The following is a 21515-nucleotide window of genomic DNA, read 5'->3' as shown; positions in this document are numbered from 1 at the left end:
CACCACTAGCTTTCAATGAAATTATCTTTTTTAGTATTGGGCAAAATATCACTACGAACTGTACCAACATACTTTTGGTGTTTGAATTATATTATGGCAGAAAAATCCCTTACTATTATAGTAATAACTTACTATTCTACCCTGCTGTGGAGCATACAAGCCATAATTTTTTTGAAGAGGTGAGGTATTGTGAAAAAAAATTATTCATTTATTTGTCCATAAGGCCACTAGTAAGATCAATGCCGTTCAGAATAATTTTATTTTTACACTTGCTATGATGAAAAATAAATAAGATTTCAACCTCCCAGCAGAATTATGTTTGAAGTTTCCCTTAACATCAAGATTAATCTGGGGCAGTAGCAGCAATTAGACATGCCAAGAAGCTTTGAAGCACAAATCAGGCTGTAATGACCTGAATTTATCTGAATGAGAGATGAAGCAAACATTCCCTACACTAAAAAAGCAACATGCAGCTGTAATTCTTTCTTTTATTTTTAAAAGACTTTTTTGGCTTTCAATGAGCAAAACTAACTCAGTTATTTTCTAGTAACTGAACTTTACAGAAACAACACTAGATGAACAGGTATTAGTGCACAAAACCAACTCTGTAACATATTTGGCCTGAATAAAGAGATGCAAAAGGGATAAAGAAAAGCTCATCCATCCCTGACAAAATACTACACTAAAGGAAATATATGGCAACAGCACACAAGGCAGGTAACTCAGAGATTTCTTAACTATACAGAATTTGGAAGAGGTTAAAAGTTTGTCATTTAACTTGTTGCATTTTATCCTATTAAATATAAATGCCAGTTTAAATTGTAGGTTTTACATAAGTAAGATACTTACTTGGCCGATCCTGTACTTTCTCGATCAAAACAATACTGCTTAGCTCCACAAAAACAGATTCTGACCTCTCAGGATCATCATCATCCAAAATAGGCAAAGATATTGTGGCCTCACTTTCATTGGCTGCGAAAATCATGTAACCTTTAATGGGTATATAATCTTTTCCTTCTATTGCTCTAACAACATCAGGTGGAAGAAAGGGTGACTTTTCATCATCGCCAATAGTTCTATATGTTACCATTACTGTACCGAGGAGACCACCACACCTTATTATTGTCAGGGAGATATTTTGTGTTTCTTCCTCAACTTTTATTGGTCTGTTTCGCTCAGAAAAGATGAAGACTCCATATGGATCATCATTAGCTAAAATAGTTAATGTTGCATTGGTATGATTTCCAAGACGACCACTGGAGACATTGATGATCAAAACTGAAAACACCTTATCCAATTCAGGAACTTCATCAGGAGAAACCTGTACTGTAATATTTGCTCTTGCTTGGCCAACATCAAATGTTACATTCCCATCTGTAGATATCAGGTCTTTGGTAAGATCACAGACTATGATCCAATGCAGTGTCACCTGAGACAAGGCCCCATGCGTTCTCACAACCTAAGCGAAAAATATAAAGATCTGCATATTTTTGTTCTATGAGAAAGAAAAACATAAAAGTATGAGATGGAATTAAGCAAAGACATTGACATGATGAGTTAAAAATAAATTTGTGTTTTAAAAAAACAGTATAATCTTTATTATCTCAGCTTTGCTGTATTTGTTGTATCATCAACACTGTTATTTTAATATAGTACCTCAAATGTAAACAAGTAGAAGTAATTTTAAACCTGCAGATATTATTATTACATCATTTTAGCTTCAACCTGCATGATACACATTAGAAAACTCAGTATGAAATGGCAAAACAGATGTGCATGATGAAGTTGTTACAAACCCTGTAGACTTATGGCAAAAACATCGCGGAACACCCAGTAAAAACAGAGACAGAAGAGGACTGCACAGCAATATGAGACTCAAAGCTTTCTAACCTGCAGCACAATATTGCTGTCTCCATCTTCAGGCTCAGTTCCGTTTACCGAGAGTGACTCAGTACTGAACTCAAACACACCATGAGCGTCATCAGAAGCCTCAATAGTCACAAAGATGTGGGATGCAATTCCCAAGCTAGCTGTTAAGTGCAAGTTCCAAAAAGGGTTATTTATTCTAACATCTCTTTTTACATGGAAGAAAACAGCTACAGAAATATGTTACAAAAAAATACACAGGAGAGCATGACTGGAGTATCCATGCTGGTTTGTCTTCGTTTTTTTGAAATGCATGATAACTATCCACATGGATAAGGCACTGGCTTTCAATAATGCAGTCCTGGCAGCCCTTCTATGGAATGATGCAACAAAAAAATATAATAAATATGAATATTTTAAGGGAGGAACAGAAATAAAATTACAGGTTTAATGAATGAAAATGGAGCAGAATTTAGGATAGCGGAGAGTTGTATGGTAAACCACAGTGTAAGCAGATAGACCAGATGAATGCAGGTCTCATCCTAACATAAGCTGGAATGAAAAACAAAGGAAAAAAGCAAGTCCAGTAAACACTACTACTAAAAAGATTGCCGCTGAGAGAGAGAAAGAGCCTGGCACTTAAGAAAACCATTTCTGGAAACAAGGAAAACAGCCCTTCAAAAAAACCCAGGAAGCTCCAAGAAGTGGCTAAACCACAGACTTACTCTCAGATTCAAACTGAAATCCTTTGCATTTACAAACAAAATTGAAAATCAGTCCGTCACAGGGGAATAAATTATTCAGTTTGGACAATGGGTGCTCATATAACATTTTCAGCTCTGTAGGGCTAATTCTGAAGTCCTGTATGATTAGGGTCTTCTCTCAGATTTTATGTTATTTCTGCACCTAGTATTTTTTTTTTATTTTCTCAGTATTAAACTATCTTTGTTTTCTGTATGTCATGACATAAATACAAACTTAAAGAGAAGAAATGAAAAACAATCAAAACATTCCTTTAAAAAAACTAACACAGCTTTCTTTTCTTTAGGAGTATTTTTGACGTGCAGAGAATCAAAGTAACATAAAGCACATATCAAAGCATACTGTCAGGTAATCTTTAAATTACCCTCAATTTAAAAATTGAGTCTTTGCTTTTTGGTCTCCAGAAAATTTGACAATTTTCAAACAAAACTAATTTTGCAAACTGTACTTCTGGAATTACTATATTGTGTTTTACAACAATATAGTTTTTATGGTATAGAAGCTGTTATTTTCTGTGTTACACTGAACACTGACTGCTATTGAAATTATGCCTAAATTAAAACAGTAAAGAATGTTTTGACAGAACTTTATGATAAATCTAAATTAATCACCTGTAACTGCAAGTAAAGTAACACTATGACAAGTTGTGTCAGTATAGTAATTTATGAGGGATATCACAGTTAGCAATAAAAAATAGGATTAATCAAAAATGCTTACCATGTTGATGGACAGTTGGAAAGAAGAAATCCATGTTCCCATCACCACTACCACTGCCATCATTTCTAAAGAGCTCAGCAACTTTAAGATGACAGACATACAGATATATACACATATATACATTTATAAATAAAAAGAAAGCAGAAAGTAATTTAAACATTTCTGGACAACACAAAAGAGAGGGAAGTATTCTGGGAAGGCATCAATTTTGGATATAAAAGTATACAGGATTTCTGATAAAAGCCAGAAAAAGTATTGTATATGCCACCTCTTATTTAATTTATGGCATTGGAAATAGCAATGGGAGGTCAGAAGGAAAGAAAACACATACATCTCTGTTTTCTCTTTTCTTTCTTTCCCTCTTGGCATTTCCCCTTTCTCACTCCTAAATGAGGTCTGTCATGGAGAACTGGGAAATGTGAATTAACAAAACCCCAGGGCCTAACACCCCCCAAACTCTTTTATTCTAATCTTTTCTCACAAAGCAAAAACGTGTTAGAATGTTGGAAAGATCTGCAGAAAGCTTAACTAATGGAGACTATACCCTAAGTTTTGTGCTTGCAATGGTGCTGGAAAGGCCAAAAAGAGGGTTTGTGTTAAGAGGGTATCTGCCTAGTGAATTACTAAAGTTAGCTGTAAGTTTTCTGACAAAAAAAAAAAAAATCGAAAAGTTTGTTTAACAAAACAACTATTCAACCAAAAAGTCCACATGCATGAAAGGTCTGAAGTTTTTATCAATAGAATCACTACGTTGCACCATAATGCCACATTGCACCATGGACATTCAAGGTAGTATGATATAACTTCCCAGAAGGCATCACACTTGCATTTCTGGATTGCTTAAAACAATAATGTCAGTTGAAAAGTCATTTTATGGCTGCCAGTGTTTCTAATTACTTTCTTCCCTCCAACCAGCTTTATAATCTCCAATGGAGATTAAAAATTTTCTCCAATGGAAACAAATTCTGTAAGGGCTGAGTGGTTTTATGTGGCAGGAGCACTGATGCTTGCCATCCCTTTTGAGACTAACATCTCACACCAGGGTCTCCTCTACATGTTTTTCTTGTTCTTCCTCAGAGCTACCAGCTACCTCTCCAGCTCAGATAAACTCCCTAGGCCTCTCAACACCCACAGTCTCCTACTGCCATAATCCAGTTGAATAAGTTATGAGCCATTGTATCACAATTCCTCTGATTTCACTGAAGTGGCAGAGAAAAAAACCACTTTGGCTGTTTAGCCTTAAATATTTCATAAATATTGGTAATTTTTTAAAAAAATAAACTAATATATTTTTTACATTATTTAAATGCTCATTATCAACCATGAAATTATGTAATGTGAAAAGCAGCAACTGCCTTTAAATGACCTAATGCATGGTGATAATACACTTTCTTTGGGATTCCAGCAAAGACTAACAACACATCTGAAGAACAGTGCTTTCCTAAGAAAAATTACAGCTCTCTGGGGGATGTGGGGGTGTTCGTTTGTCTTTAGAAATAACATGGAAATAGTACATGTGAGAAAGGTAGGATTTTTACAGATGAGTAGAGATCATGAAAATACAATCAATGGATTGATGTATGTGCCTTACCTCCTCCCTCTGGGTTCAACAGCTCCACTTTAAAAGTTTTTTCTAATTCAGGAATAGAATTATCTGTGATGTTAACAGTAACGTACTTGTATCTTTCTCCTGGCTGAAATTCCAGTGTGCCCACAACAGCCTGCAATATGAAAGCTCTTCACATTTTTGTTCAAGTCTAATGTTTACATCCATATGAAAAAAGAAATAGAACCTTGATTTTGTTTGTCTTTGTCAAAATATCTACTTTTCTTCACTTAATCTTTTAAAAAATCTCCTGAATCTTTGTTATGAGAAAAAGGCATCTAAATTCACAGAATTATGAACACCTGCATTCATCTCCATTTTTCTGCACAAATATCAGTTAGACAAACAAACACAGATTTGTACATGTTATTTTGTTGAACATGTACAAGTCCTAGTATGTGCAAACACAATCTTAGCTATGCATCTGAATGCTCATAGAAAGATTGATATACTCAGCAACAATAGCAAATACGCCTTCTTGCTGCATTGACAATTCTCTTGAAGAAAAAAATCAAAACCAGAGGCTTTTCCTGGGAAAAAGGTACATGCTGCACAGAAAGAAGGTAAAAGTCACATAATGATACATATTGTTAAAGTGAGTATTACACATTCATTTATCACATCACCATATAAAACAAAGTGTTTCTGGGAAAAGAGTCATGGTTGGGTTAAAATACTCAAACTGGAGGCTATCTCCAGGACAAATTAATTAAATTCTAAAATAATTACACATCTTGGCAATGGCCATACCTGATAATCTTTAGGACTGAAAGCTGTAAGTGGCACTGTTTTGTATTCCACCAGAACTGTTCCAAGAAGGCCTTGTGCACGAACTACCAGTAATCTGATATGTCCAACTTCTTCTTTAATAGTAATATGGGGCACAGCAGATGCTGGCAGAATCATTCCATCACCTGGCTGAGGAGGTGGCCCCACTGAGAACTGTAGTAGACCTGGCAAACAAGAAGTACTATTTACATGGCTTCTTGCACCAAATGTGAATTATGATAATAAATTTAAACCCAATTATTTATAATACTTATATTTAACGTTTCTGAAATTAAAAACTATTTTTGATATGCCCCTAGGACTCAATCGTGCTACTTCCAGGGATGTTCTTTCTGTGTACCTTCCCCTCTCTCACTGTTATCTGTTATCAGTCTTGATAAAGCCACAGCACAATAATAAATTCACCTCTTGCTAAAAGAGCCTCAATATGTCAAGTATTGGGTACTGACTGGTATAATAAGCATGCAGAAATGTCTCTCTTCATCAGAAATTCTCATCTGAGAAAAATTTGCACAGCATCAACTACATGCCACCTTTGCTCTCAGAAGGGAATCATCGCCTGCTTGGTCAGGGAAGTTTTGATGCCTTTTTGTAATATTCTCAAGAATCAGTAATTCAGCTTTCAGTCTTGTGTAAAAATTATGAATTAATCTCAAGTTAGATAAAGTGGAATACTTGGCATTGCTTCCTCAACTATCACAGCTAAGCAAAGTTTTTATCTGTTGAGCTAGAACTATATAATTATCTGCAACAAGACTGTATCATTTCCATCATTGTTACCATATGGGTGGTCACTGGCGTTGATGCTGATATCAGTAGTTTCCTTTTCTGGATCTATACTTGCTCCACTAGTAGGAGTTGAACCTAGTTTTCCATCTCCAGACACTGCAGAGACTAATGTCACACGGAAATATTCATTTAGCTCCGGAATGTCATCATCAATAACATGCAAATTTAAGACCTAGAGAAGGACCAAATCATGGAGAAATCAAACCATGCAACATAAATCACTTATGAGTTTCATGACCCTGTTTAACTCATTAAATTCTTTGATTAGTTAGCTGTATCTGCTGTGTACTTCTGAAAGTACTGTAGACAACATTTTTGCTTTCCACATAATTTAACCTAACTTCTAGGATAATATTTTATGTTTAGAATATGCCTTCCAAAAACAACTTTACTGAGCTACCAGAGATGGAAGGCATATATTCTTAAGTGCTTCAAATTACATAAGCACATAACCAAGCAACCAATTGTTTATTATCTACCTTAAAATAAGCATAGTTTAAATTGTGTATATTGAAAATGAAATATCCGATAGATTTCAAAATCTTGAAGAAATTGTGCTTCTGAAGAGACATTACAGTGATTAATCCAATTTAGAGCGCAAGTAAGGCAAGCTTTTTATGCCACCTGACACTTGAGATTGCAGATCATACAAACAATTAACATAACCAGCCCTGTACAGGCTAACATATTCACCTCAGACAATTCCAGCTTTCTATATGTTGTGATACGATTAGACAAACATATAGAAGAAAAGGTTTAAGTAGCTGATTGTATGTAGAGGTGTGGGAATAAGTAGCTTACAAACATCAATGCAAAGTCTCTTAGGATATCTCACCTGATGAACAACTGCTCCCAATCTGTTTCTTAGGGCCATGCCCATTAACTCCTCCATATGTAGACAATTAATTGGACCACATAGCAGTGGAGCAAGAGGGTATACCAGCCCTTTTCTGCCACTAGATAGAATAAGGCAGGCCTCATCCATGCTGCCAGACTAAAAAAGCTTTGGAAATTTTTGCTTTATATGACTTTATGCAATGCAGTAATGTGATTCAATGGAGAATTAAAGCTTAATGAACAGTGACATGAACAAACTATTTTCAGGTATCACAAGCATTTGCCAAGCTCTAATCGCTTACATTGCTTAACTGGGACCAGGTCCACAGTTCTAGTGGAGCCACTTTTCAAAGGGTGTCAGTGGGTTTCAGTCAGTCCATACTGACTTCAGCAGAGTGATAAAAGTGAAACCAAGAACAGCATTTTCTACGAACAATTCACCCTATTTTACAAACACTAACAGAAAACACACATTAACTTTCTACAGTATGGTAGTTCCACAGCTCTTCTTCAAATAAATGTGAAATTCCTGTGCTGCAGGTCAGGATTGAATTCATAGAAACAAATTAAGCAAAAGGGACAGAACATGACCAACTCCAGTTGCAAGACAGTTGATTAGAGCAGTGAAATTTACCGCTGTCTATTTAATTGATGCAGATATAAATCTGCGTTCCAAAACTCAGATCAAAACCTAATCATCTTCCAATTTCAGAAGTAGCTGTATCCATTATTTCAGCCCAGGACTATCTACACTTCAAGTATACATATAGATACACATAAAACTAATATATACATATAGGTAAACGTATCTCATATATTATGTGCATTCAAACATACATGCACGCATGGTGACCCCTGAACTGAGATACACACAGATCTATAAGCATCTATCATATCACTTGTTAGTTGTCATGGATGCAAAAAACCCTGCAAAATATAACAAAAGCCATGTGAAGGAAACACTTTCTAGTATGAAAACCAGCCAAGCATCTTCAGAAGGTGTTTTCCAGCAGGTTTGCAAAGGACAGGATGAATAGTTAATAGGAAGGTAGGGTTTACCTCTGATCTCTGCCAAGGAAGGAATGTGATAGTGCCACTGCTTTTAGAAAAATCGGTAACAGAGTAATTAATGCCAGTGGAATCAACCTGTGAGATAATGTAATTTATATACACATAGTCTAGGGCTCCCCTTGTACGCTCCACAACACAGGATATAGTGGAACCCTCATCAGCAGTCTGGAAGAAAGCAAGAAATTGAAATGTTTGTTACTGTCAAAGTAAATCAAAGCAATAAATACAAAACACAGAATTTTCTAATGCTAGTCAAATGTTCAGGTAAAAAATTGCTGTCATGTTACTTTCAGCTCTTCTGGAGTGGTAGGAAGCTGAAACTGAACTTGATGGTGGTCAGAACAATCTTATTGGAATTTGCAACAGCTTGTAGTACCTCCCTGAGGACCATAAAGGTAAGCCAATAATTATATCCTGTTGTTTGTTTTGGACACAATTTCTTCCCCCAAACTACATGTTGAAGACAGAATCAATATGCTTGAAATGTACATGTCAAAAGCAACTGAAACTATAGTTTTATATTAATGTCAGTTATTTCAATTTTCATTAGCAATAACGTAAAGAAAGATTGGGATTCCCCCTTTCCCCAGCTAGAAACACTATGGAAAAAAAAATAGATACATTAAAATAAAACTATACTATCATTATTCAGGAAAAAGCTTAAAAAATTTTCTGTCTCTTTACAATTCTGTCTTCACAGACAACTTGACTTCAAGGGCAACAATTTCATATATTTGGAGCAAAGTAGGTATTGATACCTACCATGTATTTTACAAATTTATGAACATAGAACTAAAATAGAAAATAATTTTATTGGAAAATTGCCAGAAAGGCTAAAGCTATCTTAAGCATTAGATAAGTTTCAGAGCTGCTGTATAACACAGTGCAGATACTGCATGTGCCCTCAGCTTCCTAGTAGACAGATATGCACATAAAGCAATTAAACTACTGATAAAACAATACTGTGTATCTGCATCATCACTGAGAGCTCTAATACTTCCCTGGTGAAATGGACGTAAGGTAAGTGCAAAACAATTAACATTCCATGTAAATTTTTAATTTAGCTTCACGGTTGGTTGATGATCTGTGGCATCACAGTATTATCAGTGGCATTTGAAACTGAAGGAATCTATTATCATAGCATATGGTTGGCACATAGAAAGCAAACTGAACCAAATTGAAAACCAGTATCACTGAGGCACGATGGTTACTTTCAAACATATAATAAGCACTTTGGTTAGAAACAATGTAATTAAAAGGTCATGAGAGTTACCAAATTGGAAAATATTCTGAAACTTGTTTTCCAAAATAATCCAATACCAATAGAAAAAGACATCATGTCTTTCTCCCTCATAATTGATTAAAGAAGTAAAACTGAATTATGTTTCTCTCAGTCCTCCCCCCAAAAGTAATAAGTTTATATATTGCATATATGGTGGCTACCACCAAAGAACAATTTCATGATTAAAAAAAAAGCAATTCACAGCCAATATCAACCAAATTCACACCAAACATATGCAATTTATACCTTGTAACTTATGACAGCAATGATTGTGGAAAAATACATCACACCTTGCCATTGCATGACCTATAGTAAAATTCTTTCAAACACATCATGTAACACAGAAAAATAAAATAAAAATCTTTGCAATAATCCACTCTCCAAAAAAAGAAAAATAAATCTTGTATTTTAATTGATAACACAGTCTCAGATGTGACAGAAGTAAAGGAAAAAAATGTTCTTCCATAAAAATTTAAGCCTTAGTCTTCAGTTTATGTAATAAAATCAATTTTCTTAAGAAAAAAAAATGGGAGATTTTTAAAAATGATACTTCAAATGCCAGTGAGACTGAGGCTGTATTAAGAGAACTTACACATTTCCAAATTCTAGAAAAACTTGGCTTAACTACAAAAGCTAATAATGTGAAATCAAGGCCCTGTGCAGGTCAATTGGTCTTGCCATTAATTTTTCTGTGTCCAAAACTTCACCTATAATTTGCCTTATGAACATCTTACCTCAGGAATACATGCTCCAGTGAAGCCAAATAAACCATTAGCATTATCACTTTTCTGTATTCTTAATCTTGCTGTGGTATTTTCTTGTGAAATTCGAGCTCCACCACGCACAGAAATGAGCTTTAGGATGAATAACTCCTCTCCTTCTTCCTCTTTGTCATCCTTTGCAGACACAATGAATGATTTATTGGTCTCTCCTTGCCGATACTCCAAATACCCAGAGACAGGGTGGACATCACTCTTCGCAGGAGCTGAATGGAGTTCATAGATCTCTGCTTGTGTCAATTTACGCTCATAAAGCCTTACATCCTGCATTAGCCCTGTGTACCTACTGCTGCCATTGATTCCTGCTCCGATTCTCACTATTCCGGGACCTGAGAAGGACAGCATAATTTTTCTCATTATTGTACTTCTTCAAAGTAATAAATCTGCAGCCGAATAGCTGTTATTGTTAAAAATCAATGGTAAACTGTTTATTATCCCTGGATTAGGAATCATATTGATCTTGAAATGCAAAATCAGGAAGTTCCTTGAGCATCATCTCAGTGTTACAGGTAGATCATCACAGGTCAAACGATTCCATCCTAGACTGTTTAGGTTTTTCATCCTACTAGTTCTACCAGCACATTGTCACTATCCCTTAATTTAATGAGGCTTGGAAACTTCATTCTTTCTATTAGAGATTCGCAGAGCACAACTGCAACCCCTTTCAGCTTTTGTTCTGCTAGACAGACCCAATTTTGTCTCTCTCTGCTAAGACAGCAGATCCATTCTGATGATACTCATCATCACTGCATCACTGCATCATGTCACTTCTGGACATGCTTCTCCTCTAATGCACTGGGAATACGGACTTCAGAAATGTACACCAAATTCCACATGCTTTTTACAACAGCATTAATACTTCTCTGTCTCCAAACAATTATCCTACTCAGCAAATCATAGGATCACAGCTGCCTTTTTCACAAATACACTAAGCCCGTAGCTCATACTCATTCCTATTGTGCTAAAACACATAGGTATCTCTTCTTCCAGCTGTTTTCTGTTTTCAGAAGAAACCGTGCTCTTGAATGTACTGTCATACATATGACACTGAGTGTCAGTTCTAGAGATGAGCAACCACAGCAACTAATAATAGTCCCAGGGCACAAGGTGGAAGATGGTGAAAAAAAATGGGCTACTATGCTCACCACTGTGTAGTATCCAACACTAGAGAGAGATGAAATCCTTACCTTATACTTGTAGTACCTCCAGACAGAGCGTATGACATCTCCACTAATACAGAAAATTTACAATGACTCAGACATATCCTTCTAGCAACAAAAGTGTTACTGCATTTCACATATCTTTGTTTTAGAAACTGAGAGGGAAAAAAAGCCTTTTCTCAGCTACAGTACTGCAAGTCTGATGGAAATTATTAATTGCAGAGGCACTACTTTGTTACAGAGGGCAAATTTATTTCTCAGACTTCAACCACTGGAAATTTACAGGCAGAAATAAAAAACTACACTTGAAAATTAATGAAGTCTCCCATCTATTCTCAGTCTATGTTTGTGTACATATATGCATGTAGATGTATATGCATTTAACATGACTATATGTTTTTTAATTCTCCTTCTTTGATTACAGAAAATAAGATTGTATTCAAGAATTTGATAATCATTCACTGCTTATCCCCAGCAAAAAAAACCATGTGACACTGAAAGTGAGGGGAAGAAAGGAAAAAGGATGGAGATGACCTCCAAGAAAAAAAATGCACATGGAAGAGTGGGAAACTGCAAAAGAAAGAGTAAATATAATGCATTCTGACCACATAATACCTGACTTTATAATGGAATTGTTCTGATACTTCTCTGGTCACTGCTATGCTAGTTCAGAGTGAAAGTCCATAATGGTTACCTATGATTAAAATCACACCTGGGACTATCCAGTCAGATAAGCTGACATAAGTAGCCTAATGTTCCTTGGAACACTATTAAACTTTTAGGGATAATTTTCATATACCATGTGAATACATACTTAAGTAAATTTACACCCTGAAAAATTCCATTGCTTACAAGATATTGGCTTAGTTGTAATATACTACACAACCAGAAACAAAACCGTTATTGCATTTCACTTGAGAAACTGAGAGGAAAACAGTCCTCTCTCAGCTACAGTGCTGTAAATCTTATGGAAATTATTAATTGCAAACATATATAACTGTATGTATACATGATAAGCATACATATATAAATATAATCCAGCTCTAATTTCCATATGCTTTTTGAAAATCCTCAGAATTTTCTATCCATTCTTCTCAATTAACTAATCAGATATACTAATTTCAGTATCTTGCATACACCTGTCAAGGAGCTAGACTCTTCTATACATTGCAGAACTTTTGGAGAATATGGAGAAAAATAATGCAGACTATTGGCTCACCATCAGCAATTGCTTCTCCTTTAAGGCTCTTCATTCCTCCCAGAACTGGAATTCCATCCATGTAAAATTCAATTATACTTTCATCCAGAGTAATAAGGAGGTGAAGCCAAGTATTTTCATCCAGGTATTTCAGGACTGCTGCTTTAGCCATATATGTTATATTGGATCCTAATGCTGTATAATGAAGCACTACAGAAACATGAGAATCATTTGTTCGGATTTTCACTCCATAATATAAGGTCCCATTATCATCATCCTTTTCAACTATATAACCATCAGTACTGATGTTAGGAATTAACCATGCTGAAAATGTAAAATTGGTTACTGCAGTATTTCCATTGTATGGGTATTCGGGACCAATAATCCCAAATGCATCCTCTTTTCCACTGAAATACAAAGCATCTGTTCCACTGTGATGGCGCCTCATGTGGGGCTGAGATTGTACTGAGCTTGGAAAAGACCCCAGAAGCAAGAAGTCTACCATTGATGGTAGTCCAGCTTGGAATGTACTAGACAGTATTTCCCAACCTAAACGGACAACACCAAAGGTGCCTTGTTGTCTCCAGATGGTGAAGTCTGTAATATAGGAAAGATCATCTTCAGAAAGAACATCTTCCACTATCTCTCTGTCCTGGCTCTCTGGATCTATAACAAAGACCCCAAAAGGGTCATCATTGAATGGGATCATCACAGTTACAGCAAGGCTTGTTTCTGATAACTGACCACCAGGACCAGGAGACCCACCTATAGAATGGAAGTTAGGGCAAATGTTAATGGTCGGTTTCAAACGACACAGTCTGAAAAATGCTGCTAAGTACTTAAAGCTTTTTTAATAAAAAACGTTTCTAAAAAGGCTTAAATCTTCTTTAAGAGCCTCTGAACTCTTAGAAAGTGCTCTGATTTAATAATAACATAATTTAATTGTATTGTTTTTAAAACATTATAGTGACAATTTTCATAGAAAACAAAGCAGTATTTTTTTTTCAACTGTAAAACACACATTTGTCTTTCAGCTAAAACAAAATTAGCTCCAGCTATTCTGAATTAGTCAATGAGGTATGTTACTCTGATTCATTTGACAAACATAGGGCCAAATTCAGTTCTCATATTAGTCCAAGATTTACATGAATATGGAATGGCAAAATTCAGCCCATTGACTCTGAAACAGATGCAGAGATACCTTGCCAAATCAGTAGCTAATTGTGTATTAAAACTGCTGCCAAGTCCTGCCATTAGTCATCTACTTCTGCACAGTAAGAATTCATGATACAAAGATCATGATGTGAATGTAGAGCCTCCATGTTCAAAGTGTGCAGTGATCTACCTATTCTAAGTAGGAAATCTTCTGTACACACATATGGATTTCACTTTAAGGAAAGGCCAACACATATTTTCGTTGTATCTGGGCACAGAAGACCATAAATAGTATTGAGGTAGAATGAGTCGAGGAGGTTTGGAATTCTGCTCAGTAGCAGACCTGCAGCAGTTGTAATTTAAGTCATATGAAGTGGTAACTATAAGTATTTTATCTCCTCCACAAAAAGCAAACAAACCAATCAACCTCCCTTATGGTAGACTTGCATAGCCTTTAATAGCTTTATTTTGTCTTCAACTACACAAAGATCTACATCTCTGAAATCACCAAGAGGCATCCTTTTTAAAGGTTAGATCACCAAAATGTGTGTAACTAATTCAGGAACTGAATAACTGCATTCATATACCTAAACTAAGATGAAATGAAGAATAAAACCTAAAACCTTACCAGAAAAGTACAGGATATCAAGACAGGATTCAAGGCACAGCTCTTTCCAGGGTTGGTTTCTTTTTGATTAATTAAACATAATTCTACCAGATATGAAAGGAATGGTGATATGGAATACAATACCTGAAGCATTGACCAACTTTAGAATGTAAAATTCATTGAATTCAGGAATTCTATCCGAAATAGCATGGAGTGTTATTGGCTTTGATCTTTCACCATCCATGAAGCACACAGTCCCATAAGTTTCATAGAACTCTTCTCCTGGCCTCAGTGCAGAGTTATTATCAAACAGCTGCCAGGTCAATGAGACATTGCCAAAGTGTCCCCTATGTCTCAAAACCCTGTTCAGCGATATAGAAAGAGTGAATGACCTGGCAGGTAAGCATCAGCATTCATTAGCAAAGGAAAACATGATTACACTAATCTTCCTTACTGTGAAAAATTATATACAACATTCTAGATAACCATGAACAATAAATACAACCATGAATAATAACACAATCCTCTTTGAAGGCCAGCAATTTCACAGTATAAGTCTAGTCCCAGGTATACCACAGGTACCTTAGAAAAAAAGTAACCAATGCAGGTCCATGCAAAGTAGTACTGTTAAGCCAAACATCAGTTTGTCTTGCACTTCTATTATGTAAATAATAAAGATGAATGTATAACAGTTCAGCAAGTTAACATTAAAAATTGGTATACCTGGCCACCCTTAGACAAGAAAGACAATCACCTGCATTTAACCACAAACATCTCTCCCTTTAACCATCAAGCCTCCTTAAACGCTTTCTTACATTGGTATTAAATTTGGGTTACATTCTATGCCCTTCAGAAATCTGTGGTTATTCCAGATTAAGAATGTAGTAAATAAAAACAAGATTTTATTTTTTTGTATAGCTATCCGGTAACAAAATTTCACCAATTTCCAAAAGACATTATAAATAAAAACTGAAGCACAAGTGCCTTTATTAACAATGTGTTTTACATACAAAAAAGTGTGCTTCTGTTTGCACAGTAAAATAAAATGCTATACAAAGAGATTATATCAGGCTGAAAAATTAGTTCAGCAATACTAGTCTAGGCACAGCAACATAATTATGTTGTCTCTGCTTCCAAAGTTTTTTCTTTTTTTGCCATTAACCAGGTCGCTCTATCCCAGTTGTGTAGCACTGTGTGTAGCACTGTTGCAGTAACTCCAGTTACTCCCTTTAAAGCTCAGTGCTGCCATTGCTGTTCTCAGTGGTTAGGTTATATGCTACTCTTGACCCTTTTGTTATGTACTACACAATAGCTAAAGCAGTGAGGGTATGGAAGAGACAGCTCCCTAGCAAATATATTTCATCAATGAGGACTGAGGAAGGTCCTCCATTGTTGGTGATCTTGGTATCATGAGCTTCCACAAAGCACCTGTATATAAACATGTTTAGTTCAAATCATTATTCTTCACACCATAAAATAAAAAAATTATCTTGCAAATAACATTATAAAGGACCAAAAAAACCCCAAAGAGCAGCATAACAAAACCAAACATACAACATATTTAATATCCTCTTTTCTCAAGGATTTTCATTTTTTAGATGTGTAACACAACCATAAAGACCAAATTCGCAGTCATAAGCATCTGTTTCAAGGCCTTAAAACAAACAAAACAATCAAATAAAAAGATACAAAAGATAATCAAACAAATGTGAAAAGAGCTTCTTCCCTAGTGTTCTGACTACCACATTTATTGTCACCTAACTTCTCTTTATATCCTGTCTAGAGGTTTCTTATTGAAAAAAACTATTTTTGCCAAATTATAATCCCATCCTGACTTTATGGAACATAACAAGGTAAGATGCCAAGCAAATTCATTTCTTAACCCTTCCTATTCTTGAATACATCCCAGTGGCTGGATGGAAAATACTTTCAGAGGTCAGGCTAGGGAAGAGTATTTTCAGTCTAGAAGATAGTCACATCTGGACTTTGAGTATAGAATTCCGTCAGCAATTAACAGATAGAAGAAAAACAAACTAACAGAAACAATACAGTAATATAGGTTGTTTGTAGGGGAAGGATTCAAAGCAGAGTGCAAAAAGATATGAACCACCACATAGTAATATTTAGCTGTATTTTGAAAAGAGTTTTTACTTCTCTTTTAGTCCAGGTTATACTCGACTCAATCATCTAGATTCTTCAGTATCTAAAGTCTACTGAGAATGTAACAGAACAACCATGCTGTAGTCTTATTTATTTACATTTTAACATGACTTTCTATATACATTTTAATATGCACAGTCTACTTGATAATATAACAGTTGATGTCTTCAATATGTTTACAAATCATTTAATCCAAAATTTGGTAAAGCTATTTTTCTTTAATACATTTTTATCAATGCAAGCTTGTATGGGATTAGGTAATGGTATGTCCATAAAGTACCACACATATCAGTTCAAAAAAAGTGCAAAAGTATTATTTAAAATTTACTTACAAAAAATTGTTACTTTTGCCTTCTTCTACTGGCTTCTCTAAAGGTTCCAAGGAGAAAATTCCATTAGGATCATCATTTGCTTCGATAATAACTGTAGCCACTCCAGTCTTAAAGATAACAGTATCCCCTAAAAAGAGGGTGATTAATTTTATCAAAACTGGAATCAGAAATGGAGGTAATTCTAAAACTGAAGTTGTTTCCTTTTCTCACAAACTGCTTTTATGCAAACAAAGAAATGAACAATGATAAAACAACCAGTGGAAACCAGTATTCGAGATATTCAGTAACAGGAAAATAAGAGTAAAAATACTTAAGTAGCATCTCATGCAGAGATCAAGACATAAGTTTTGGAGCAAAATATATATGTGACATGACCAGAGAAGATGTGATTCCGAGCAGAAAGGATTGTATGAGAGGTAGTATTTTGTGTTTGATCAATTGGTCAAGTCAAAAGAAAACATGTATTCAGAGACCCTAGCTCTCCTTTAGACCTAGGATAGAAATATTGCACTTAAACTAAATACGGGCTAAGAACAATGTCTAACTGTTGCAGTTTAACCCCAGCCAGTAACTAAGCACCACGCAGCTGCTCACTCACTGCCTCCCACCCTGTGGGATGCAGGAGAGAATCAAGGAAAAAAAAAAGTAAAACTCGGTTGAGATAAGAACAGTTCAGTAGAACAGAAAGGAAGAAACTTATAATGATAATAATAACAACAATAAAATGACAATAATAATAATAAAAGGATTGGAATATACAAGTGATGCACAATGCAATTGCTCACCACTTGCTGACCGATGCCCAGGTAGTCCCCAAGCAGCGATTCCCCCCACCCCCAGTCCCCCCAGTTTATATACTGGGCATGATGTCACATGGTATGGAATACCGCTTTGGCCAGTTTGGTCAGCTGTCCTGGCTGTGACCTGTCCCAACTTCTTGTGCTCCTCCAGCTTTCTCACTGGCTGGGCATGAGAAGCTGAAAAATCCTTGACTTTAGACTAAATATTACTTAGCAACAACTGAAAACATCAGTGTGTTATCCACATTCTTCTCATACTGAACCCAAAACATAACACTATACCAGCTACTAGGAAGAAAATTAACTCTATCCCAGCTGAAACCAGGACACTAACACATATCACAGTCTACCTGAAAGGAAAAAATATAAGATACCTGTGAAGTAGTAGGATTTCTGTGTGTGTGTTAGCACTGCAGGGACATTCTAACACCCTTCCTATGTCCACAGATGTACATTATGCTTCCACTCCCATCCCATTTTTCACCCTATTTAAGAGTGTTAGACTAGCATTTGTTCCAAAGTAAACAATGTGTTTACTGCTTTAACTTCATATACTTCCACCTATATTTTCTCTGAGTCCAACATAATTCCAACAGTCCAACATAAATTTCAAAAGAGATGTAACAACCAAGGCCTATATGTGCAACAGATCATAGAAAGAAAATAATTTTTTTTTGCTTTCAGGAACGTGTATAGAAATATTCTGTATTCTTAGTGATTCTAGAGAAGCTACACGATGATATTATCCTCCTTTTAGAGGCAAAGGGAGCCTGCAGCTACCCATTCTTGTAGGACCAGTGTGCCAGGAGGAAAGCCATCATATTTTCCCAATAGAGTGGTAAAAGAAAATGCCAGTAGATCCTGAAGAAAGTTAGTAACGTAGAAAGAGATCTCCAAAGATAAAATTTAAGAAGGGAGAAGAATGGCTTTGTCCAATCATTTCTGTAAGGTCGATGTTCTGTAAGAGACCTGGGTACCAGAGTGAATGCTAGCTGACCTCAGGAAACATATAAGCTACCTTATACTCAAATAATTGCTGAAAAATCTCCTATAATTCTCTGGCTGCCTGCTACCAATGCCTAGGACAGATGCAGCTCGAGACCAATGAAGCCTTGTGAGCAATTCATAGACCAGCCACAGGGTGTCGACCTGAGGCACTCTCTGGGTCTCACTGACTTTCAAAGACTAGATCCTTATAAACTGTAATGAGGGATAAGATACTTAGTGTGCATGTCTAAATGAAGAAATCTAGTTTTATGTTTCCTCATCTTGAATTGAGCGCCTGGTAGGTATTTACTTTATGAACCTACCACACAATCTAATGTGACGGTATACTCTGATGGTTAATGGTGATACTTTTCCTTTGCTTTATTAAATTACAGCCCCTCAAGTCTCAGTCATTGTTCTGACGGCTTATTCAATTCAGTTTTGGTTTGCATTGCAAAGATATACAGTGCATTCACTCTCAGCTACAGAACAATAACTGAAGAACAGTAAATCATTAATTTTTGCTAACACAATTGTAGATGAATCTCCCACTACACCTTGAGTTTGGCAAGGCTAGGGTTGAGGAGGTTCTTTATTAAGCAGATCTCAGAGCCCAGGAAAATTTAACTATTTCTTAGATTTAACTTATATTTTTTTAACAATATTACACAGCAGTGATGGTTTATTCCAGAAGATGTCTATTCCAAACATCAGAATGTGCTGAATAATTTTGTATCATTTCCTGCTAAATGATAACTGGTAACTGTTTTAAAAAAAAAAAAAAAAAAAAAGGAAGACAATGTTAGTTCTGAGATAATAAACCCATTCTTTACTGGTGGTACACTGAGTAATTTCTAATACACATTTTTCTGTAAATTAAGCCTTGTAAAACTATAATGTCAGACTGAAAAAAATGCATGCATACACTGAACTGTTACAAAAATAAAAGAGAGACCAATTTACATGGTTTTCCTCTAAAATAAGGCAGTTCTGTTTGTTTTTACAAAAATCAGGCAGTTGTGTAGTATACACTGGAGCATGACAAAAAATCTAAAAAGATCCTTCTTTCCCTAAGACTGTTGTAGTACTAACATTCTTTAGCCTTGTGTTTCTGTAGTCAAGTCAAAGCCCCATCTAATTTGGAGCATTTACATTTGAAAAGAGACTTGCACTCCAGTTGTTTTTGCAGGAAAGGTTTCAGCTGTATCATTTGATTTTTGTTTCCAGTTGAACAATTCAAGATGAAAATTCAAACACACTGTGTACAGTTATTGTATAGAAATGTTGAAGCAAATCTTATTCATATAATACTTGGCATTTTGCTTTATGATAAGACCAAGCTGGTAAAAAATTGCAGGAAAAAAAAAAAAAAAAGAGAGTTACTAAACATATGTCAAATCATTACTTTTACCTGTAGAATTCAAAAGGAAGATATAAAATGTTTCATCAGTTTCAGGGGTATCATCATCATTAATATACACAGATAAGTTCTGCGCTCTTTCTCCAACATCGAACAAAATGACGCTGCTCCTTCCACTGGGAACAAAGTCTCCGTCTTCAGCTGTTGCATCTCCATTAACAGTAATATACTGGACAGCAACAGCAACATTAGTAGATCCATTCCTTAGGACTGTAAAGTTTGCAACACTTCCCTCTTTAACGCTCACTGTCAGAGGTTCTGAAAATACACAAGGAACAAATCTACCTGAGTACAAGCCTGAGCTCCTTGCATGTGGCCTATTTTCTTAATCTTCCCCAAGAGGATCCTTCTCCTCAGTGAAACAGAAGGCAAATGTGGTAAAGGCATTGAAATACTTGCGGGTACGAGAGAATATTGTACTTAGTCACCTAACCAATCCCAGCATCAACAAAGAGAAAAATGAAATAAAATATGGGAAGGTTCTGAAGGAGACAAATACAAATTCAACACAACAAAAACATGAACGTTTTATACTAGCTTAATTGATATTAGGATTTCTCAGTGATCTGGTCTGACAATAAAATCTGTTTTGGGGTAGTATATGTATTCTACATTTAAAACCAATAATATCTAACCTGCAAAATAAATGGGATCATCATTCCTAGTAATTTCTAAAATTGCATTGGTTATATTGCCCAGCCTGGCTCCACCAGTGGCATTGAATAAGCTGATAATGAATACTTCCATCTCTTCAGGTACCTGAAAGAGAAAGTATTATGAAACTAATTTCTTGCATACAGAACAATGAAGAAATTAAAATGAACACCTGAGGTGTTTAACAAACTACAGATTTCTGAGTGTTATATTAATTTATTGATCCTTGAGTGCGTCAAGAGGGATGACAGATGACAGTTTATACAGTTACACAGAAACCATCATCCGTCTAAAATCCTTGTAAATAAGTCACCTCATCTTTACTGTTGTACAGATGACCCAAAAGTTATCCTGTGGTTTCCTGCTTCTGATACATGTGATTTATTTTTACAGCTTTATTTATTTATTATTAGTTATTCTCATTCTTTCTTATATTACTTCAAATATATCAGCATTAAAAATAAAAATTAGGATTCCTGCTATTAAAACAAGAGTTTTATTCAAAGGAACTTTTCTATAATTTAACCACATTCAACTACTCTCA

The 21515-nt window shown here is 35.5% G+C and overlaps 1 protein-coding gene across 2 annotated transcripts in view; it reads right to left on the bottom strand.

The window, feature by feature from the left end:
• ADGRV1 (adhesion G protein-coupled receptor V1) overlaps window positions 1-21515 on the bottom strand; it is a 296376-nt gene that overhangs the window by 234781 nt on the left and 40080 nt on the right. For both annotated transcript variants that reach the window (XM_069777566.1, XM_069777567.1), the window contains exons 16-28: window positions 20953-21076; window positions 20309-20575; window positions 17111-17237; window positions 14763-14980; window positions 12878-13621; window positions 10454-10827; window positions 8426-8602; window positions 6521-6701; window positions 5702-5904; window positions 4937-5066; window positions 3346-3426; window positions 1891-2030; window positions 850-1459 (exon numbers count right to left, since the gene is read on the bottom strand). In XM_069777566.1, the coding sequence (XP_069633667.1) occupies window positions 850-1459; window positions 1891-2030; window positions 3346-3426; window positions 4937-5066; window positions 5702-5904; window positions 6521-6701; window positions 8426-8602; window positions 10454-10827; window positions 12878-13621; window positions 14763-14980; window positions 17111-17237; window positions 20309-20575; window positions 20953-21076 (3376 nt within the window). The remainder of the gene's footprint in view (window positions 1-849; window positions 1460-1890; window positions 2031-3345; window positions 3427-4936; window positions 5067-5701; window positions 5905-6520; window positions 6702-8425; window positions 8603-10453; window positions 10828-12877; window positions 13622-14762; window positions 14981-17110; window positions 17238-20308; window positions 20576-20952; window positions 21077-21515) is intronic.

The sequence above is a fragment of the Haliaeetus albicilla genome, chromosome Z, assembly GCF_947461875.1.
Source record: "Haliaeetus albicilla chromosome Z, bHalAlb1.1, whole genome shotgun sequence".
NCBI classification, from domain to species: Eukaryota; Metazoa; Chordata; class Aves; order Accipitriformes; family Accipitridae; genus Haliaeetus; species Haliaeetus albicilla.
Note: the sequence above shows the minus strand (reverse complement) of the source record. Positions and strands in the feature narration are given on the sequence as shown.